Source organism: Parasteatoda tepidariorum, chromosome 8, assembly GCF_043381705.1.
Source record: "Parasteatoda tepidariorum isolate YZ-2023 chromosome 8, CAS_Ptep_4.0, whole genome shotgun sequence".
Lineage (NCBI taxonomy): Eukaryota > Metazoa > Arthropoda > Arachnida > Araneae > Theridiidae > Parasteatoda > Parasteatoda tepidariorum.
Genome location: NC_092211.1, coordinates 76,432,620 through 76,455,046, shown reverse-complemented (window position 1 = coordinate 76,455,046; position 22,427 = coordinate 76,432,620). Strand labels below are relative to the sequence as shown.

General features: G+C 30.2%; 1 protein-coding gene across 1 annotated transcript in view; it reads right to left on the bottom strand.

Moving 5' to 3' along the window:
• LOC107449899 (cell adhesion molecule Dscam1) overlaps window positions 1-22,427 on the bottom strand; it is a 269,009-nt gene that overhangs the window by 59,573 nt on the left and 187,009 nt on the right. Inside the window, exon 5 of the mRNA XM_071184247.1 lies at window positions 10,491-10,608. Within this exon, the coding sequence (XP_071040348.1) occupies window positions 10,491-10,608 (118 nt within the window). The remainder of the gene's footprint in view (window positions 1-10,490; window positions 10,609-22,427) is intronic.

Sequence of the window (22,427 nt, the reverse complement as noted above, 5' to 3'; positions counted from 1 at the left end):
ATTTTATTTACCTAATTATATGGTATATAATATACGGTTGTTAAAAATCATATCAAAGTTATAAAAGATGGTAATTATTTTGAGCTCGAGAATCCAGATACCTGACTTCTCTTGTTCTCAGAATGCGTGCTGCATTCTTTTTTTAATTCCGGGTAGTTATCCAAACTCTTGAAATATTGTGTATAAAATGTAAGAGCGTTAACCTCTTTAAAGTTTTCTTTCAAAATACTGTCCGATTGAAGATTTATCAACTCCATTTGCAAATGAACTGGTGCCTGTGAAGCTTCAAAATTGAATGAATTGTTGAAAATTGGGAATTCCGTTTCATTCATTTTGTGGAAGTCTTCAAAACGATTGTTGAATTCCGTGATCAGATTTTGCAGAAGTTGAGAAAACTGATCCAATTTTTTTTGGTTCACTGTGCCAAATGATTTTAAATGAGGGAAATGATCCAAAGTTTGATTTTTTACCTGATTTTCCCATAGCCTCAACTTTGTTTCAAAGGCTTGAATACATTTGAGTGATAATCAGATTTTTACCCTGTAACTTTACATTCGGATCAGTCAAGTGTTAATTCATATCTACCAAAAAGACACATTCAATCCACCAGTTTATGTCATAATCAATTGGGTTGCCTTTTTCTTACATGAAAGCTTGAATAGAGTCACGTAATGCAAAAAATCTTTCTAAAACTACTCCTCGACTGAGCCAACGAACTTCAAGGAAATAAGGGACATCAAAAAAAATTTTCGTCCAAATCTTGTAAAAACTGCCTGAACTGTCGGTGATTTAGTCCTCTGCTCCTTATAAAATTTACTATTTTAATTATAGATAGCATGACATGGTCCATTTTTAAATGCTTGGATGCCAATGATTCCTGATGAATTATACAGGGAAATCCCACAAAATTCCCTGATGTTTTCTGCTTTAATTTAGTTACAACGCCCGAATGTTTGCCAGCCATGGCAGGAGCGCCATCCGTAGTTGTGCTGCTAAGTATATTCCCGTCGAAGATTTCGCCTGTTGCTAAGAAATGTCGTTACTGTCTATCTCTCTCGCTTCTCTAGGCACGCGTTTTCCTTGAAATTACTTATAAATGTAGTGTGCACATTTTAAAACTTCCGTAGAGGAATCGAGTGAAGTCTAAAAGCTCTAAAAAACACGATTCTTCTTTCTGTGACACATCGCGATCGCGGGCCGTATTGATACGAACCGGGGGCCGGATGCGGCCCGCGGGCCGTATCTTTGACATGACTGGTTTAAGGGAAGAAAAGGTAAACATAGGGCTACATTTGAATGAAGCAGACATCGTGAAAAAGCAATTATAAGTGGACATGCTGTTTTCGGATCTATAATGAAGTATTTTCGTCAATCGACATGCTGAAAAAGAAGAACACAGAGACGTACTAAAAATTAGACAACGGGCATCAAGAACAAGTTTTCCTGCTTTAACTTGCTTGTTAGTTTCTTGCACAATAGAATGGGTCAAAAAATAAGTTCCGGTGTTGAAAAGTTGCCTATTGTAATAAAAATGAAAACAACATAAAATTTTAAAACCGGTTAATATCTTTCATTCGCACATTGTGCTTAAAATTAACAAAAACCTTAAAAATTCATGCCATATTTAAATATTTTTCAAATGATTAAAACTTTTGAAATAAACACAAATGTTTAAAATTCGGATATAAAAAAGACGGATCCTTAAAATTCGAATTTTCGACCGTTTTCGTTCAAATTTTGTATTTTACCATATAAAATTACATTCTTTAAATTAATTAATTGGTAATTATTTATAATTAATTTGTATACTTTGTACCTCAAACTTTTTTCGACTATTAATGAATAGAATGACAAAAAATAAGCATCATTAAACTTTAAATTTTAACATAGTACCCTTCAAGAATTAGGCAAATGTTACTCTTTATTTAGTCGTAAAAAATGGAATAGACTAGTGCATATCTAGTTAAATACTTTTTTTTAATTTGCTGGATGTTGTGACATTGATAAAGAATAATATACAAATAGATCCTAGTGCTCCTTAAAATAGATCTGCGTTTATCTTTAGATAAAAATAGTACTATAAATCATATTATTTTTATGCTTGAATATTTTATTAGTTTAAATATCGAAAATATCCTATTGATTTCTAAATATATTGAAAAATATTTAATTTTATTTTAAATCTGAAAGATCAATTTCATTAAAATTTGTTCACTCCTTTTTTTCCTCAAAAAGGCGAGCACATTGCTTGTTGCTAAAGTATTAAAAAAATTCTGCTCTTAAGGAAGTGGGCAAAAAAATTTCAATTTCTCTCTAAGTTATAATATATAGAAGAACTGAAACACTAAAAAAATTCAGTCAGAAACTAAAAAAAAAATTCAATAAAAATTATTTTATGTATGTATTGTTACGGGCTTTTCAGACCCTAATCTAGGTTTTCCTCACTGGAGTTTTTATTTATCTAAAAAAGTATGGAATTCAGGAATTTTATCTGTAAGCGAAGATTTTTTTGTTGATGACTGTTATGGAAAAAAAAAAGTTTTTATCGACTTGTTGTGTGGTGCAATTTATGAAATATTTTTATTTGATAAACTCTTTTAAGAGTTACTTGAAAGTCGGCTAAGAAATCGATTTTTTTAACTATGTTTTCTGGAACTATGTTGCTAAAAGGTTTTGTGAAAACATTTACGCTTTTAGAAAATATTTAATTTTCTTTCCAAAAATGTGGAAGAAAAAGTTTGCGCTAAAGAAAAATCCAATAACAATTTTTTTAAATCCCCATAAGACGAACAATGCAATCTTCAGAATTTTATTATTTTTTTATTGATTTGGGAATTGAAAGACGCTCATATGGACTAAATATTATAGCTGCTTATAGTTTTTTATAACAACAATTTTCTGTGTAATTAGCGACAAACTTAATCAACATAACGCTAATTTGTAGAAATTACATTAAATGCATCGTTTTTATATGTTATTTAAAGAAAACTTATTTAGAGAACGAATTAAACTAAAATTTTCGCAAGTAATGAGAATGTAATTAACATTAATTTAGTAACAGAGTAACATTAAACGGCTGTTTTTTTGCCATAAAAATATGATTGAGTAAGCAAGAAAGAAAGTATCCCACGATTCCTGACAAATTATTTTGAGTATGTTTAGAATACTTTTTTTCTATTTCAAAGAATTTTCAGAATATTTTTTAAAAGTATTTAATTGATAAGGTATAATATACATACGGTTTTATCAATATACAACCATTAACCTATTTATTAGAATAATTTATGAAATCCAAAAGAATGCTGCTCAAGGCATAACGCAATTTAAAGAGAGAAAAAGTAGGCTTTCAAAAACTGGTGAATTACAATAGAGGAAAGCGAGAATGAAAATTTTAAAACTTTTAATTGCTGTAAGGAGCTTAAAAATGTTTCGAATAATCTCTGTTCAAATATTCTCAGCAATCAATATTTTTTCCTTTGTCAGACAATCAAGCTATCATGCTTTAAATTATATCTCTCTCAGTTGAAATTGGTTTCGTTTACGTTTAACCTTTTCCCCCTCCTAAATATTATTTTGTACCTTTATTATGTTCATATTTTACATTTATACTCAAAATATACAATAAGAGTGGAGAAATTGGATTACTCTTTATTTACAAAAATCTGCATTGATTGGATAAAAAAAAGAGAATAAATATTATTACTTTACAATTATTTACACTTTAAATTTTTTAATCGAAAGAAATGGTAATGCAAGAAATAGATTTGATATTAATTGATTTAGTATAAATTGTTATTTCAATATTCAAAACCTTGTTTTTTGTCTATTTGTAAAAGGTTTAACTTACACATGAGATTTAATTAATATTTACTCTTACCGTTAAGAAAACAGTAAGATATATATTATAACTGTTACCGCCTACGTATAAAATCCAATTTTCTATGTAATGACTATTCATAGTGCAGAATGCTTAAATGATTAAGCATGAAATGAATTTAGATAGTCAAAAATACTATTCTATCAGAAAACGAAAAAAAAATTTTTTTTTGGTTATTCAAGTGTATTTGCTAATATTTTCTTGCATTTTTAAAAACAAAGATTTTTACAACATAATTTATTAATTGGGCTTAGATTTATGGATGATTCAACTATTTTTGATTCGAATAATTTTGATTTAATTAAAGATATTTATTCCATAAAACTCAATTTAATAAAGACTACTTCAGATGAAAATTGCTCTTATTTTTTAGATATTGATATTAAACTTCATAACCAAAATTTTTTTATCGTATTATATGATAAAAGAAGAGATTTTAAGTTTAATATTATTAGTTTAACACATTTTAATTCCAACCTATACTTTAACATTTTCAAGAATATTTTGATTGGTTAAAATATTAGGTTTAAATTTATTTGTAATAATAAGACAGACTTTCTTTCAGCTATCAGGAATTTCAGGATTACATTAGAGAATAATAATTTTCCTTTTAATTACAGTAATTATGATACTTTAATTCAAAATATTTTAAAGACATTCAAATGATTCCATCGAAATTAAAGACCGCATAAATAGGCCTATGCGGTGAAATGTAGGATTGTTTGTTTCTGAAGCATATAGGTGGCAGCACATTTTTAAACAATTTTACACATTGAATGTTTTTTTGCTTTATTTTTCAAGATTTTCAAAAGGGGTCAGCACTTGATTTATTTTTTTAAGTTTCCTAAATGATTTGGCAATTTATATTTTATTTTGATTTGGTTATTCTAAATGTAACTTTATCTTTATTTATTTTTCTGATATGTGGGCGTATCATTATTAAGTCTTAATCTGTGTGATTTTAAATTGCGTTTGCTTGTCATTAATTTTTTTTTGCATTTCAATTTTTCTTATTGCCTTTTCTTATTTGTTTATCCATTATGAGGCCTCCACGCACTGTCAGTTTTTGGTATTACCACCGACAAGAAAGGCTCGTGTGTGTTGGCAGGCAATGCGTCCCCTGATGAAGTACTGTCGTGGTAATATACATATCTTAATTTTTTTTCCCGTTTTCCGCTAGAATAGTATTTCTGAGTTTCTAAATTAAAATAAAAACAAATTTGATTTTAGCTGTCTTGAGCGCTTCTCCGTTTTGATTTATTACTTTAAATGTTATTTACTTATTTTGTCTTTTTCTGAATATGTTTAAATCAGTTTCATTGTTTGATAACATGAAATGATTAAGATTTCGCGCTTTGTCCAGACATTGTATTAAATGTCTTATTAAAAACTAGTAACATCTAAAGCGATAATGCTTCAAACATAACGTAGAAATCCAATAGGAATTACCTACAAGTTAATTACAAGTTAGGTAAGATTAATTACAAAGGGAAAAACCTACAGGCAAAATACAGGGAGGCAAAATATATCATGATTTTCGTAATTCTTACTTTGCCTAACGAACATATATCATCATTCTCAGCCATTCTATTAAATGAATGGGCAAAATATACAAAAATTCTATTATTTACTGCTTTGCCTAAGGGGCATACCCTATTATATAGAATTCCTAGGCATTCTATTGAAGGAATAGGTAAAATACGTAATAATGTTCATAAATCGTACTTCGCTTAAAAAGCATACGTCATTCTTTAAAATGTTCAGCCATTCTACTGAATGATGAGGCAAATGCTTAATAAATTTCATACTCTATACTTTTAATATTAAATGAATAAAGTACATAATTATTCTCACAATTTCAGAAATAAAGCTCTCACTTTTGACGATTCAGCAGTCCTTGAGCTATATTTGGCTTATTTTTAGAATTTTTTCGTCACGACGTCACGTCATTTGTAACGGAATGCGAACTCCCAAATGTTTACGAAAACGTTTCCTTGACTCGTTACCTCATCGTAGTGCATTGTGGGACATTGTTAACTAGAATGACGAAACTGGGATTAATAATAGATGATCGAAAATAAAGCGATTAAATAAGTCTACCGGCTGTATGGTGGTCAAAGAGTTGATCTCGAACCAGGAAAATCCCATGTTTGAAACCCGCATCCTGCTGGGGTATGATTTATTTCTGTTTTTTTTTTTCCTCTTTTTTTTTTGTCTTTCTTGAGTTTTGAAGGGGACATTGACCCAGATCTATGGTGCCCACGATAAAGTGATTATTAGAAAGGTTAAATACGTAAATACTACCATTTTTGTTTTGAAAAAAAAAATGCTGAAATATTTATTAACTATTAACGAAATTCGTTTTCTCGAACCATTCGTTTCCTTGAATTCATTTCCATGTACCAGGAAGCGGTTTCGTGCGATACAACGAAAGTTTCATGAAATTTGAATATCATTTTTTTTACAATGCATATTTCATACTGTGCTTTAAAATATTGAATTCTGTACAATGACTATGCATTCTATAAAATACCAGCATTTAACTCGCATACGGTACCATTTAACACACTTGAATTCTTGAACCAATTAGAAAAGACACAACTTTTTTCTTCCTGGAATCGTAAAATGAATCTGTTAAGAAATACATTTCAATATAATTCATAGTCACCAACAATGTTTGCCTTGTTCTTAGTGAAGTTTGGGTTTCAGTTTTTTTATACATAATTATTATCTAGGCACAATTAATTTGCTGCGTTGAAAATAAAGATATTAAACAGCTTGTAAAATTAAAAAAAAGATGTAGTACTTTGGAAAAGTTTTGTTCTAAGATACGTTACTGAAGTTTTTTTCGTCCAATTTTAAGATACAAGACCTTAATTTACTCTGCTCTTGCTAATCATTGGCTTCTTTACGTACAAATTCCAACATTTCCCATCGTATCTTTTACAGCTAATCAGGGTCCTACAGCTAAGACATTACTTTTCAAGACATTTTCTCGCAACTTTCGACGCTAATTACCAAAAACAAAAATGTTATTAATGACTTGGGCACCAGGACAAGTTCCTCTAAAGAAAGTTCTTTTGTTTGACCTAATTGAGATGGTTAGAACATTTAGATTTGAAACATTTGACTTTGTCGCCATTAACTACGACGATTCCTTGCGAGTAATGTTTAATAAAACATACGAAAATTATCGGTATATTCAAAATATGTATATTGGTCTTTAATTTGGCAAAAATGTCTAATTATTGCTTTTAATTGAATTGAAAGAAATATCTAGACTTGTATAATATCTAGAATTGAAGGAAAAATGGGTTATTTTAAACTTTCTCGATCTTAGTTTTTAATTAATAAGAGCATTGTTGTGATTAAATTTAAAATAATGTATAATACATACATAAATTTTGGGAGACGGTTTTTATTAAATTTGCATAGTAAATAAAAAATTTATGCAGATTTTGGCAGTTAATTAATGCAGAGTGAATAAAAAATCAAAGATAGCAGCATATGCGAACCACTTGCGATGAATAAAAGCTTTGTTACCAACAAATAAATTTCCAAAAAATTTTGCGCAATTCTTGTCAATGTTAAATGACAGTATTAAATATTGTTTATATTTAAAAAGAAAAAAAAACAGGTCTCATTTTGATATTTTGTAATTATCGGGGTAATTTGGAATAATTAGCTTGTGAACAGCAATGCTAAATAATACATTTTGGAAAAAGATTGAAGGATTCGGAAAATGTGCTTCTTATGTGCATATTAACTTGGTTTCATTTCAATATTTTATAATTATCGGGATGAATATAGGGTGAATAAAAGTTTCCTACAAAACTAGAAGTCTCAAATTTCGACCACGTGTTCCTTATCTGATAAGGGGAAAACTAAAAACGTGTCATTTTGATAATTTAAAGGGTAAAAGTAAAATTGTTTCGGTTCGATAGTTTATAATTACCGGGGTAATCAACCTCATTTGTCGGTAATGCTAAATGAAAGTAGAAGTCTCAAATTTAAAATATGTGTTTCTTGTCAGATGTAAAGGAAAACCAATAACAGTCGATTTCGAAATTTGTAATTACTGGTATTTGGGGATAATTAGCCTCAAATTGATAGTGGCATTATATAACATGTTTTTACCGACAGAAAAGTTTCGAATTTGAACCACGCGTTTTTCATATGATTTAAAGAAAAACTAAGAGGGTTTCATTTCGATGTTTCTAAATGTCAGAGTTTATCAGAGAAAACAGAGGATATTAGCTTTTTTGGTAGTAATGCTAAACAACGAACGGCAGCAGAAACCTCTGAAAGTTTGGAACCTTAATGCTGAGTATAAGAAATCGTACGAACTAATTGCATCTAAAGTAGTAAAATAATTCTCTAGGTACTCTACGTATTTCTTATGAAATTCAAGAAAATTTAAAAACTGTCTTCTATTATTGTAATTTAGTGTAGTTTTTAAACTAATTTTACAGAAATTTAAGTTTTGTTTACACACGTTTTGCTAACAACTAAATAACAATAATTCATTTTAAGGACATGTTATCAGTTTTTAAACACTAAAAAAAATTTTAATATTGCATCTCTATCAACAATTTATTTTTTTCTCGAAATTTTCCATTATAGAATTAGGAAAAAGAATAAATTAATTCTAAAAATATCTGCGTCTTTTTTTCTGTGAAAAAAGGTCTACAAAATACGTTTTCTTAAAATACTTTTGCCATTCAGGAAAAAAATAAAACACACTTTAAATCTTGGCCCAGCCGATGAAACAGTAAATATTTAAAACGCTTTTTAGCAGCAAGTAAATAAATATTAATTTATTATCTATATATTTCTTTAAAAAAATGTTTGTTAAAACCGAAAGCAAAAAATCTAATTAAATGCCCAAGATATTCATATTTCTTTGTAAAATAATACATACGTTGGTTAAATGCACTCTTCATATAAAGTTCATAAAAACTACTTTTTTAAACAAATTTTGCAGTCAGAAATCCTTTAATTAGTTTTGTGTGTTGGTAGATTAAAGAGATACCTTACTAAATGATCCGAAACTTTTTAAATTCATTTTTTGAGTAATGTTTGCTTTCTAAACTCTCAAAAAATGTGTCGAAAAGTATATCGAAACTCTACTTTAGCGAAAGAGGGAGCTAATTAATTAAAAAAGCCCGTCAGGAAATTTTCTTAAAAATGTTCCCTCGAGAAAATACAGTTTTTTTAATCGAACATTACTCTGTTTTTATTAATTAAAATTTCTAAAATAGTTTACGTAAAAATTATAACTAATATTATTCGCACAAGTGTATAATATTGGTCAGAGAAGAAAATAATTAAGTTAGTTATTTCTAATGCTCTTAATTTAAATCATTAATATAATCCAGAATATAGTTTTGAAATTAATAGAAAAACTAAGTATTAAAAAATTACTTTCGATATTTAAATAAAAAATACATATAATTCTGAATGTCACTAATCTAATTAAAATGCTTGCAAAAAACTCAGGATTGAACCCTTATAAAATAATTACTACATTAAACTTTAATTGGATGCACTTTGCCTACCATCTTAATAAAGTGTTAAATTTAACTGCTAAAGCAAATGAGTGATTAAACTCATCGAAAATTATTTTATTCGCACATGAAACAGGATCAAATTAGGATCAATTTAGGGTGAAAAGTACTGGCACTCTGAGTGCAGCTTCCTTAAAATCAATTTTACCGTAAAATCCATTTTTATCATAAAATTCTGTACCATAATTTTTACAGTTATATTTATTTTATTATAGTGATTCATTGATTTTACAGTAATTATTACTATATATAAAAATTACGGTATATCAGATTTTCTGTTTCGCATAATTTTACCGTAAAAAGTACTGCACCTTGAGCTTTGATACTTTTTACCGCAATTGGAACTGGAATTTTTTACAGTGTAGAATGATTACTGATTAAAATATTTTTCAATAATTTGACTGGCTCTTTTTCTCTTAATCTACATAAATATTAATTCATTTGAGTTTGATAACGTTTTTGTGCTTTTTTTCTTAAGTATTAATTAACATGCAACTCTTTCTCTGTGAAATTTTTCATGTCATATTTAATAAGGATTTTAATTTTAAAATGTAGTTATGCCACGGGTCCTGTTTTGAGCTCCCGTGCCATAGGTTCTAAGTTCTATTCTCGGATCGGGCAAGGTTGACTCAGCTTTTCATCCCTTTAAAGGTCGATTAAATGAGTACCAAACGTGCTTGAGGACTAAACATTAAGGGATACAAGTTCGGCTGACCACCCAACCGGAATATTTGTTCCTGTACCCAAGAACCCAAGATCAAGAAAACTAGGATGGTCATGGCAGGCCGAGCCCCTCTGTCGGAAGACCTACTGTCCCAAGTACTGTCAAGCCTCTGAGTTTAGTTATGGAGCACTATATCCATTTTTAGATATTTTGTACAGAATATGGTGCAAGTTTACTGGTGCTAAGCAGTACTTTTCAAGTTGAATAGTATCTCGTTATTAATTTTATGACATACAAGAACGTGGTTCAAATTAGCGCTTTGTTAAGGCTGTAATAAATATAAAATACACACTCCACATTTTTTAGCAATATATATGCTTACTTATAACCAGGTAGAGGGTATGCCTGTGCAACACACGTTAACTCTGCTGATAAGCCTTGACGAACATTAATGGAGCTTCTAGTATCAGACATCCTGGGTGGTTGTGTTCCTTGGGGATCTAGAGAAAAAATAATACAAAAATGCAATCGAAATAGCTTTAACATTTGAAATAATTTCTTGAAAAAAATAGATATTGTTGATATTTCATATTGTTGATAATCAATATTGTTTATATTTTTAAAGCAAATGTTCTAATCAATTCAAATGACGCGCACTGTTTAATAACATTGACTTACATTACTACGTGTATGAATTATTAATATATACTTAATTGATATATACTTACATTATTATATTTATAATTATAATATTTAAAATTATAATATGTTATTGGCCAATAAATAGGATATTGTAATATTTTATTCATTGGCTATCTAGCTAAACTGAGGTATTTATACTCTGATTTAGAAGATTTTTCATTCTCATGGAAGACTGAGCAGCGATAGTTCAGTACTATTAAGAAACACTTTTATGTCTTTTTGACGAATAGAGGTTCACTGGCAGCTTGAAACCCACCCGGCTTCAGATTGATTGACACTAGTATGTCCAAAAAGTAAAGACGGCATTGTGCGGGTTGCTAACCACATTACAACAATTTTGCCTTAGGTTCCCTAACAGTGGAGCCTTAAATTCCATGAACTTACAATAGATTGTAGTGGGGATGGTTTCCTTTATCCTTCCCTTTTATTTCTGATCCTCATATCGTCTCTGCAAGTTTCATCAGTTTATTATGAGCAAGAACGAAACGATTTTTTAAGATGCCTAACTTCTTGTAGACTGTTTATAAACTACGTTATCTGTATTGATCTCAATGGGTAATTTGACGGAAATAAAACTAAATAAATAAAACATAACTAAATTAATTTAACTAAATAAATATAACTAAATAAATGTAACACATTTCTTTCCCAATGAAAACCTCAGCCTATGCCGAAATATACATGATAATCTACACTAAAGATTGGATTGAAATTTGAAAATAATCGCTGATAAAATTCAGATTTTCATCTGTATTCAGTTCACTGGTTTTTTAACTTAGGGGAGAAATAAGGCAGATCATAAAGATTCATAATTGTATAGTAACCTATGGTGAGAAATTTTATTGTATGCCACTGTATTTACTTTTCATTCATATTTGTGCGATTTTAAACTGATACTTCTTTTATTTATCTAAATAACTTTAATTTTATGTTTTTTTCAATAATTTTTATCCTACATAGCATTTAAAAAGTCTCAAGAATAGTTGTTTTATAATTTTTTAATCATCATTTTATTATTTATCGTTATTTTAACCGTTATTTTAATCATTGTTTTATTATTATTTATCGTTCATAGCTGTAAATCGCTATTTTAATGTACATCTTTAAGTTACATTTAAGTTTAAGTTGACGCCTAGCTGAAGCTACACTCCAAATCATTATGTTTGATAAAAAAATGAATAAATTAATAAAAAATATATATTCTGAGACTATCTAAATGCAGTTTTTAATTATTTTACTCGCAACTTAGCGAAATTGTCAGATTATAGGCCAAATCATTATGCTGTGATAAAATAGTTATTTCTGAGCCTATGCAGTTTTGATCATAAATATTACACTACATGAATTTCAGGCTTTCTATATTCATAAAATTATCATTTCAAAATGAAACTAACAGAAAATTCATCACTGTAAAACTCCCCTAAAGTGTACAATGACATTGCCTTCCATTGGTTGCTGTACAATTGTCAATCATTCAGATTTTCAAGTTAGTATCATTGTTCTGAATCACGCTGTAGATTCATGAAGTCTGAAGTTTTATAATACATGCATACATTGCTGCCATTTAACATTCCAAAGCTTACATTTTGGAGCTAAAATTTGTTTTATATTTTTGATTTAAGGAAAATAGCATTCCCGTTTTTGACTCCAAAAAAGATATTTAAGCTCATTTCAGGAAATCTAAATATATTTCAGTTCAGCTAAGTCAGTATCTTTCAGTTAAGTTCATTTTTCAGCTTGATTAAAAAAAATATTTCGAAAAATCTGGATCTGAATTTCAAAAAAAAAAAAAAAAAAATATATATNACAAAATCGCAAAAAAAAAAAAAAAAAAATATTAAGATACACTCTATTTCTTATTCAGAAATAAAGTATAAACCGAACATCCTTACAGAATACAACACCCTTTTATGCATTTACGAATGGCCTACAGCATTGAGAACTCTTTTGATATTCTTATGTTCCTTTGATATTTTAATACATCAAATTAAACTTTGAGGCAAAGAAACAATCGAAGCAAAAGCTAATAAATGAATTTATTTTAAACTGGAACGCGCATTTCGAAGACATCAATTACGTTGTTGATCTGAATATTTTTTCAAGTATAAAGCTAAATAAATGACTTGGAATGCACTTTGCTTGAGATTTATGCGAAGTTTACCAAAACAAAAGATCATAAGTCTGGATGACCTACTTTTAAGAAGGCTCCAGAAATGGGAAAATTATTCAACTGTTGCAATACAGTAGCGAAACTGGGATTTTAAAAACAAAAAAAAAGGAGACTATTTTTGGCCCATTTCAAAAGAGCCGAATCATAAATCAATCATGAAGCTGTAAGAGTTGTAGAGGAATTGTGATGCCATGTAAGAAAATAAATTTTATTTTTGTAATTAATGCATTGTCTATTGATTTACAGAGAAATATCGATGCAATGATGTCATTATTATTACAAACACATTTTTTATTTCAAAACTGTCAGAAGTATAGCTTTTTCGCAATAAATAAATAAATATTAGTTTCCCTGTCTAAAACCATATTATTAACCATATTAGTTACATTATTTACATCGCCCTGGAGCTGCACAATGGGATATTGGCGACGAACTTAAAAACATTCCTGAGGATGATCTGAAGACTCGCAATCCCAATTTTGTGAGCCCTCTTTCTCAGTTTAGACAAAGATCAGAAGGAGAAGGAAATTTTCTCCAGATCCCTGTACCCATGGCATTACTTAGTGAACAACTACAAGACTTTCGACCCGACAGATTTTACCAGCTTGTATTTGGTGGGTCTTAGGTGAGTCAAGTACCGAACACCGGTTCCTCCGAACCGGAATCCGATTCTCTAACCGCTGGGCTACGGACGTCCTGTGCAAAAGTAATTAGATTAAAAGAAAAATAAAGGGAAGGATAACTCTTTATTCATCCTTCCGTTTCGTTAGCAATTTTTTTAAACTTATTAAAATAAGGGTGTAATAGAATAAAAAACATGTTTTTTGCAGTAAAAAAAAACTGTTTAAGGAAAAGTCTAGAATTTTTCTGTTTGTGACCAATATCTACGAAATATAAAAGTTTCCCATTTTATATGAACTTTCTCTGTATATTTGATGGTTTAAAACTGTTTTGTTGGCAAAATGTTTTTTCTGTTTTTAACCCATATCGTAATTGGATTAAAACCTCCAGTTTAATGTCTAGTTTCTGCTATTCAGTTCTGCTTACCGTGCCATAACCAGGGCTAAAGATAATAGAAGGGCTGGTTCACTCCTTTGAAGTATCTCTTGCCGCGCCAATCCTCCGACGTCACTCTAGTGACGTCACTTTGGCGCAAAGCTCGCACTTTTACTTCAAGAACGGAGCGTTTGGCCTTACTAGCTCTAACTAATATTGGATCATTTCTTTTTGCGAGATATTCTAAGACATTTGTTATTTTCTATAATGACTTTCCTCAGTTTTTGCAGTGAATTTACAAGAATTTAAAACTATTATCGAAATGCCAGTTTGCGCGATTGCAACTTGCAAAAATTCTGATATAAAAACAAAAGGAAAAAGTATAATTTTTCGCGTGTTCCCTAAAGTAAATGAACAACTATGTAAAGAATGGATTCCGAAATGACACAGTTAATATAAAACAGCAATACGTTTATTCTGTCGTAAAGAACTTTTATAAAAATTCATTATCTAAATAGAAACCGCCTCGTTACTTCATAAAGAAAGGCAGGTGAAAAGAATTAAAAAATAGATAAAGTCAAAGAAAATTAAAATGTAAGTAAAAAGTATAAATAAAATATATAGTATATAGTTGAAATTCTCCTAATTTCATAACATATTTTTTAATGTAGTTATTCTAAATATTTATGATTTTTTTTAAAAATTATATTCTCTTCAATTTAAATATCTATAAATTATATCATCGTAAATTTAAATGTCTATAAACAATTGTAAAATTTCTAATGTCATTATGAACCTAAATTATTATTTTGTTTCAGTAATTAGCGTTTAAGGTTGATGTTTCCTAATGATTAAGTATGAACAAATTGCTATTAACGACATATTTTAAAATCAGGGATTCTAAATTTAACTTAACTTATCTTTATAAAAGAATATGTAGATAAAAAAAGTGTCGATATATGCCTTCATTTTTCTTAATAGTTAAAGTTAAAACTGAACTTTTTAAAATAAAGTATTTATCGTGTCATTTTCACCAACTAACAAAACATTTTTATAAGTTTAAAATGGTATTTTTTTAATATAATATCCAAGAAAGTTTTTTTTTGAACTATGTTTATGAACGGAAATAATGTGTTAATTACGTAAAGTTTGAAGGCTAATAACCAGAAAAAGTCTAACTTATTTTAGCCCTGGCCATAACTGCACCCTTTCTTCAAATCCTTTTACGATTATTTTCTATTCTTGCTCTTGCTTTTCAGCAATTATTTTACGGTTTTTTACATCATATATGCAAAACTGCGTATCAATTTTATTGAAAAATTTATACTCTTTTGGATGTTTCTTTCGATGCATTTTTTGGTAAGTTAAGTTGCCTGGCAATTTTATAGGGATGGATCACTTTAATCTTAAATGCCTATATACTTTCAACAAGACTTTTAAGATAAAAACAATTTAAGATATTGTCTCATACTGAGACACTAGACCTATAGTATCTCTGGAAACAAAATATTTGCCTCCCAGTAAATTGACCTACTTTTGAATCCCAGCGTTGACTGGTCGTACGGATTCTGTCCGTGGCTCTAACCGATCACTATACTGACATAGTTCATTTTTTTAAAGAAAAAAGCAACGTTTTATGCTAAAATAATAGAGATTGTTTATTCAAAAAAAGCATTTATCTGCTAAGAAAACAGGAGTCCGATTTTTAGTAACAGTATTTCTCTGTGAAATAAACGGTTTTATACTTACACACCCGATGACAGTTTTTTTTCTGCAAATTTAATAGATTTTTTATAGTGTTGGTAGACATTTTTTAAGTCCTTAACATACTTACTGTTTTACTTCTGAGTTTCACCAACATATTATGTTGCATGGTAACTTTTTATCATACTTTTTAGCATTAGTATTCATGGTATTAGCACTCTTTGTATCATTAGTATTCATAGCATTAGAAATCTTGTAGCACTAGCATTCATAGTATCACTCTTTTCAGCATTGCATTCTTTTTAGTATTAACATTCATAGTCATATAAACATTTCTCGATATTGCGTGGCGTAAATGAGTAGCCTTTACATTACACATCTTATGAAAGCAATAGTTTTCTTTTTTAAAGTGGAAAAAGCTGTTTTTATTGTTTGAATTCTAAAAGATATATTAAAATGTTATAATAATTTCATATTCATGATTTATTTTTGTTTAACGCTGGGATTCGAACGCTAGTTCTATCGGTCATGACATTGACACATCAGCCATTGACACATCAGCCAGTAAGTGGGCCTAGCTTTAGCGATAAAAGTCTGGTAGTTTTACCGTGTTAGGTAGGAGCAGTTAATAAAAGGTTTTTCTCACGGTTGACAGTTTGAATACCTTTGTATTTATGGTTATTTAACTTTTATCTTTGAATATGTTAAAATAACAATTATATAAGTTGTTATTTAGCCATTTTTCAGAAAATTTTTTTACAGTGCATCGGAGATTTAGCAATACTAGAATTTCAGTAAAAAAGTAGCAGTCATTTCTACAGACATGTAATTTACATGTGATGTATAGTCAAGGCCGTACGCGCAAGGGAGGACATCCCGGGGTCTGGGGACTGCAGAGAACCTGACTGAAATTTCTTACAAAAAATTTAGAGTTTATTAATTGTTTTTTTCTTTTAAATTGCAAATAATATCTTTATATCCACATAAAAACTATATTTTGTATAAAGGATAGGGAATAGACCAATAGGAAAACATAACGGATTTAATTTAACGATGGATATTAGCTGTATATTTGGAGAATTGCCGGCCAGGTGGCCGAGCGGTCAGCGTGCCTGACTGTGAAGCCAATGGTTGCGGGTTCGAATCCCACTCAGGGCATGGATGTTTCTCTCTGTGTGTGTTCTCTATTGTGTGATGCGTGAATGTGGCCCACCCTATAAACGGGTATGTGGCAGTGTGGCGTGGGTAATGTTGCTCGCCTCTCCTCCGTGACTTAGGTTCACAGGTGCCAACTGGGTAACGTTAAATGAGTAACACTTCCGGCATCTTACTAGGCGAGGAACGAAAGTTCAGTGCCTGCCGTTTAAAAAAAATATATTTGGAGAATTAGTCACGAGTTATTTCATTTAAAATAAATTTGATAATTTACTATGGATGTTATTTAAAAAATTTTTAAATGCATAAACAAGTAAGTAATAGTCAGATGTTTTCTTGGGATAAACGGAAATTTTCAGCGGATTTATAAAAAGTATTTTTTACTAACTTAAAACGAAGTTTACTTATGCAAATAAAAAAATTTTCAAAATATGTAAAAATCAGTGGTTGTATAGAAATACCATTATTTGGCCAATTGTAATTCACTCTAAAACATATCACTTCACCAAACAAGAAATTTTTTTATCACGGGTTTATTTAAATACATGATCATTATTTTTCAATCATGTTTTCTAGAGCGATGTGGTTCAAAAGAAAGAGAGTTCGCCTTCCAATGATGTGTCCCGAGCTTGAATCTCAGTGGTGGCTTGCTGTTACGAATTCTGCTCCCTGCTCGCTCTGACCACAGTACTGACGTAAAATATTCTCAGTGGTAAATGGATCAGGGGTAAGAGCTCCTTTGTGATCGGGCTAACCGAGGGTGGTTTTGGGGGGTTTTCTCTCCATGTAGCGTTATTGAAGGTTAATTCAATGAAAATGTGATGCACGAAGGCTAGTTTCTCCCAATGGTGGGTCCAAAAGTTCCCTTATCCTCTGGGGTTAGTTCAAAATTATAAGGTTACGGAGTTGAACATTTATAGTAACATCATCATTGTAAACTCAATATTAGGTTGGCTATTCAACAACAGTATTAAAATAAACAGGCTTTCTGATAAGTGCGGAGAGTAAAGAAGCTAGTACGTCATTTTTTAAGAAACCAATTTCTGCAGATGTTTGTCGAATTGCATTTTTAACCTGATTAAACTCATTCTATGTTAAAAGATTTTGAACTAATTTTATATTTTTCAAAAATAAACTAGCTTATAATAAATATTTATACTAGCGGAAATACAATTTACTAAACATTTGTGTTTTTTAAAGAAATTTATTTAATCAAAATGAAAAACATGACCTTAATTAATGGAAATATTTCATTGATTTTGCGATTTTAAAAGTCCTACAGAAGTTGGCAATTATTTTACTCCATAAAACATTTCATTTCCCCGAACACAAAAATTTAATTCGACTTTATATCTACTATCCCTCATTAATTATGCTTTATCAGAATGCGAGGTTATTAGCAGAAGGAAAAGAAAATGTTTTAAAAATGTTAATTTGCGCAATTGTTTGTCAAAATGTATTTTTGTCATAATTTTTCAACCTGATTAAACTCGCTCAATATGAAAAGATTTGTAACTAATTATCAAACAAATACCTTAAAGAATGCTTTAAAAGTCAAAACATTCCCGATTTTCCCATCGTAATGAGCTTTTAATCTTTTATCTGTTTGGCATCTTATCAGTTCTTTTGGAATAATTGGTTTTTTCTTTTGCATTTTCAGAAGATGCTGAAAAAATTATTTAATTACAGTTTCTTTCTTTCGTCTATCTCATTAGCGTCTTTCTTCGTTAATCCTTAATAACAGGAATCAACAAAAAAATATAAGGAAATATAGAAAACGTATCATAAATTTGCATTTTTTACACATTTTAAGCACGCTAATTTTCCAAAAAGAAAACATTATTTCTTATCTTTTTTAAAAGATGGAAGCAATAAATAGTAAAATGAAAAACAGTTTTTTGCAAGCACATCAAACAAACATTTTTTTCCCACCCGACATCATTATATTGTGAATATTTCTTTCAGAGTGTTACGAGAAACTAGATTAAATTAAATGTTCATACATAAACTTGTGTTTTTTTTCTAATAGTTGAATTAATTATTAAAGAAATTTTTGCCTTTTAATCAATAGATAATTATTTTTCTAAAATATATTTTTAACACTAGAACAGCCGGATTTTGAACTTACCTAAAACCGCCATTTGTGGTCAGTTTGAAACTCATAAGAAGTTGATGTTTATTCAAAGTAAATGAATTTGTGGGGGCGGAGTTCATCTATCAAAAAGTACCTCGTGATTGAATCAAGTTAGCATGTCTTATATACCAGTGAATTGATGTTTTAATTTTCGTAGTAGTGGTTAAACCACAATACTCCCCCACCAGAATTTAATCAGGGATAAAATTCGATGAACGGATACGACTGGTTGCTGTACTTATGAAAGACCGGGAGAGAGAGTCACTGGGTTTTTGAGTGCTGAAAGTGAGAGGTGTATCAACTTCAAAGTCGTAGTCGCTCCTGTGTTGCCATTAGCAGTTGAGTGTATGCTGGCTGACGTTGTGTTTGATCGAGACGAGACTGAGCAGCAATAGCGTGAGGAGGTGGATAAGGTCACAGTCACAAGCATCAAGTCAACTGTTTAATGTGGTCTATCCATCGAAATAGGCGTTACCGTCAAGTTATTTTGCGAAGTGAGCGTTACTGCGTGTACAAATCACGTCCATAGGTCACCAATGTGGGGGCGGAGTTATCGACCATGCCAACCTTCATCTATCAAAAGGTACCTCGTGATTGAATCAAGTTAGCATGTCTTATATACCAGCGAATTGAGGTTTTAATTTTCGTAGTGGTAGTTACGCCACAAATTTTTAAATGACGAATATTGTTGAAAATACAATATGTAATGATTTTTGAAGATTCAAAATTATTTTGTTCATTTTCTTTCATTTACGCAATGGCAATATTACATTATAATGTAATATAGTGCTGCAGATTATTCTTTCGCAAGATCACAAGTAATACGAAAATAAACAAACAAAATGAATATAAATAATATTCATTAGCCCTCAGCACATCTTAGAATGTTAAGTTTTTTCATTAGTTAGGCATTAGCGCAGTTATATACAGCATATCCACGAGACGTGAAAATAACTATAAAACATCGAGGAATTATTTTCTAGAATTTCTCATGGCCAGTATTATTTTTATTTTGTGCCTTGCGAAAATAAAGTCATGTTTCGTATATTTTAGATACTAAATTTTATCAATTAGAGGCTGTCTATTCTTCACTATCTACCAATAAGTATTTGGACACGTGCGATTGAAAAGAAGAACAAACTTTCTTCATAATCAATAGTTGGTAGAGCCTCCACGAGAGGCAATTACTGCTTGAACCCTCCAGAGCATATTTTACACAAGTCCTTGTGTGACGGCTAGTGGTATTTTCTTCCACTCGACTTGGAGAAAACATGTAAGTTCAATTTACCGATTTCGGACGAGTAGTACACCCCTTAATTCGGTGATGCAACTCGTCCCAGAGGTTCTCGTTAGGGTTCAGGTCTGGGCTGTGGGCAGGCCAGTCCATTCAATTAACCCCATTGGCACCATACCAAGCCTTGGTGACCCTCGCAACATGACAGCTGGCAATGTCGTCCTGCAAGTAACAGGGGTCCACCCCGTAAAACTGCCACAACTTAGGAAGCACACTGTCATCCGAAATAGTGCAGTAGGCATCTTGCATGGGACTAATGCCGATGTAGTTCCCTACACGATATATACCGAATGAGAGCGTGAGGTATCTAAGGATCTCAGATATATTGTCATTTGCATAGGTGTCCAAATACTTATTGGTAGATAGTGTATTTCGTAGTTCTTCAACAAACACAAGAATGAATTCTCTGTCAGTAATTCGGGTGGCAAAGGAGTCTATAGTATTAATGACTCCAATATTATAAACGTTCTAAAGAAATGCAAGACACCTGCGAGTTTCACCTCTTGTAGAATAATTCCTTAGCATCTAGTATGCTAAGCCTAAGTCGTACTATTGTAGTGGCAGCGGTGGCTTCTACTCTGAGATATCATTTGTTAACAAGCTTGTATGAATACTATTTAGAAGTATGGTATTCTTTTTCTTTTGCACTAATAAAATAAGTATGTGGTCTTCATTTTGAATTGCAAAAGAAGAATGTCATGACGAGGAATTGACTTTAAAATTAGATGGAAATTTTCTTTTGTTCATACGTTGTATCCCTGCAATATAAGGTTTTTTATTACGAAAGAATAGCGTCTGCAAGTCTTACTGTGGCAAGGACAGTAATTCCGCCTTCTCCTGGAGTTTAGGTATGGCTCCATATTTAGGAAGCATTATACTTTTCCCAGGTCGTAATTTTTTTACCCGTTTTTCAACTTTCACAAACAAAAATAGCCATTCAAAAAATATTTTTTTTGGAATTTATATGAGTTGAAATCAAAGTTATGTGGCTTGAACCTCATGCAATAAAGTTTCATTATTATTTACAGGACAATAACCGTTCCCCAACAATACAATCTCGTTAAGGATTACAACAAATATAAATGCTTATAATCAGCATTAACATGTTTTCATTTTGACCCAATAACGAAATAATAATTCAATAGGAACGAAGTAGCTTAGTAAACCAAGCTACTTTAGTAACAGAATCTGAGATACAATATAATTTCCTAAAAACTGTTGCACATAACATTTTTTAACACGATGTACCCTAATTTCAGTTCTAAAATTCATCTTTATAATGCAGCAACGCATACAATGCCAGCTTCAATACAAGCAGCAAAATTAATGATACATTTTTGGATGAGTTTGAAAAAACGGAGGATGAACGTTATCAACTCCTACATCGTATTTTAAAATTATTGCAATATTTCGATTACACCTCGTTGCTTGGCTCTTTGTGTTGATTCTCATTATTTTTGTAAAATAGTTCGTATTTCAGCAAATAACGACGACACACAAACATAACGTATCAACAGACATGAGAAAAGAATATCAAACTCGGAATCAGCAAAATATGCATTAAAGACAGCGAAGAAAAATATTCAAGATGTCTACAAAACGATATAAGATTAACAATATAAGATTAGCAATATAGATTAACAATATAACCTCTTTTAATGGTATGAAGTACTTTAAGGAATATTCACTTGAATTATAACAGAAATAAATAAAGCAATACACATATCAGAGAAAAAAATTTACTAATTTTTTTAGCTACTGAAAATTAACTGCTTCTAATATGCGTTTACATTTGTCTTATGCCTTTAACTATATTTGCTTAATTAAAAAAACGTAAATTGGATTTTTTTAAAATGTACGAGCTATTTTTAATATATAAGTTGTACTAAAATTATCATAAATCATTTTAAATGTTGGTGCTAATGAAGGTTTTTGCAACTTAAAATAGTTTTTTAAGTAGTTCCAATAGTTAGCCAGCCTATTTTATATTTAATATTATTTGTTATTAAGATTTTCCAAATTTAATTCTATGTTAGGGAATATTTATTGAAACGGCTTAAAATACTTGAACATAATCGAGACAACTTGTGTGTTTAAAATCTATTTTCATGACGCATACATTTCTGCTTAACCTCATTTTTTTTCCGTACTATGACGTAAAAGT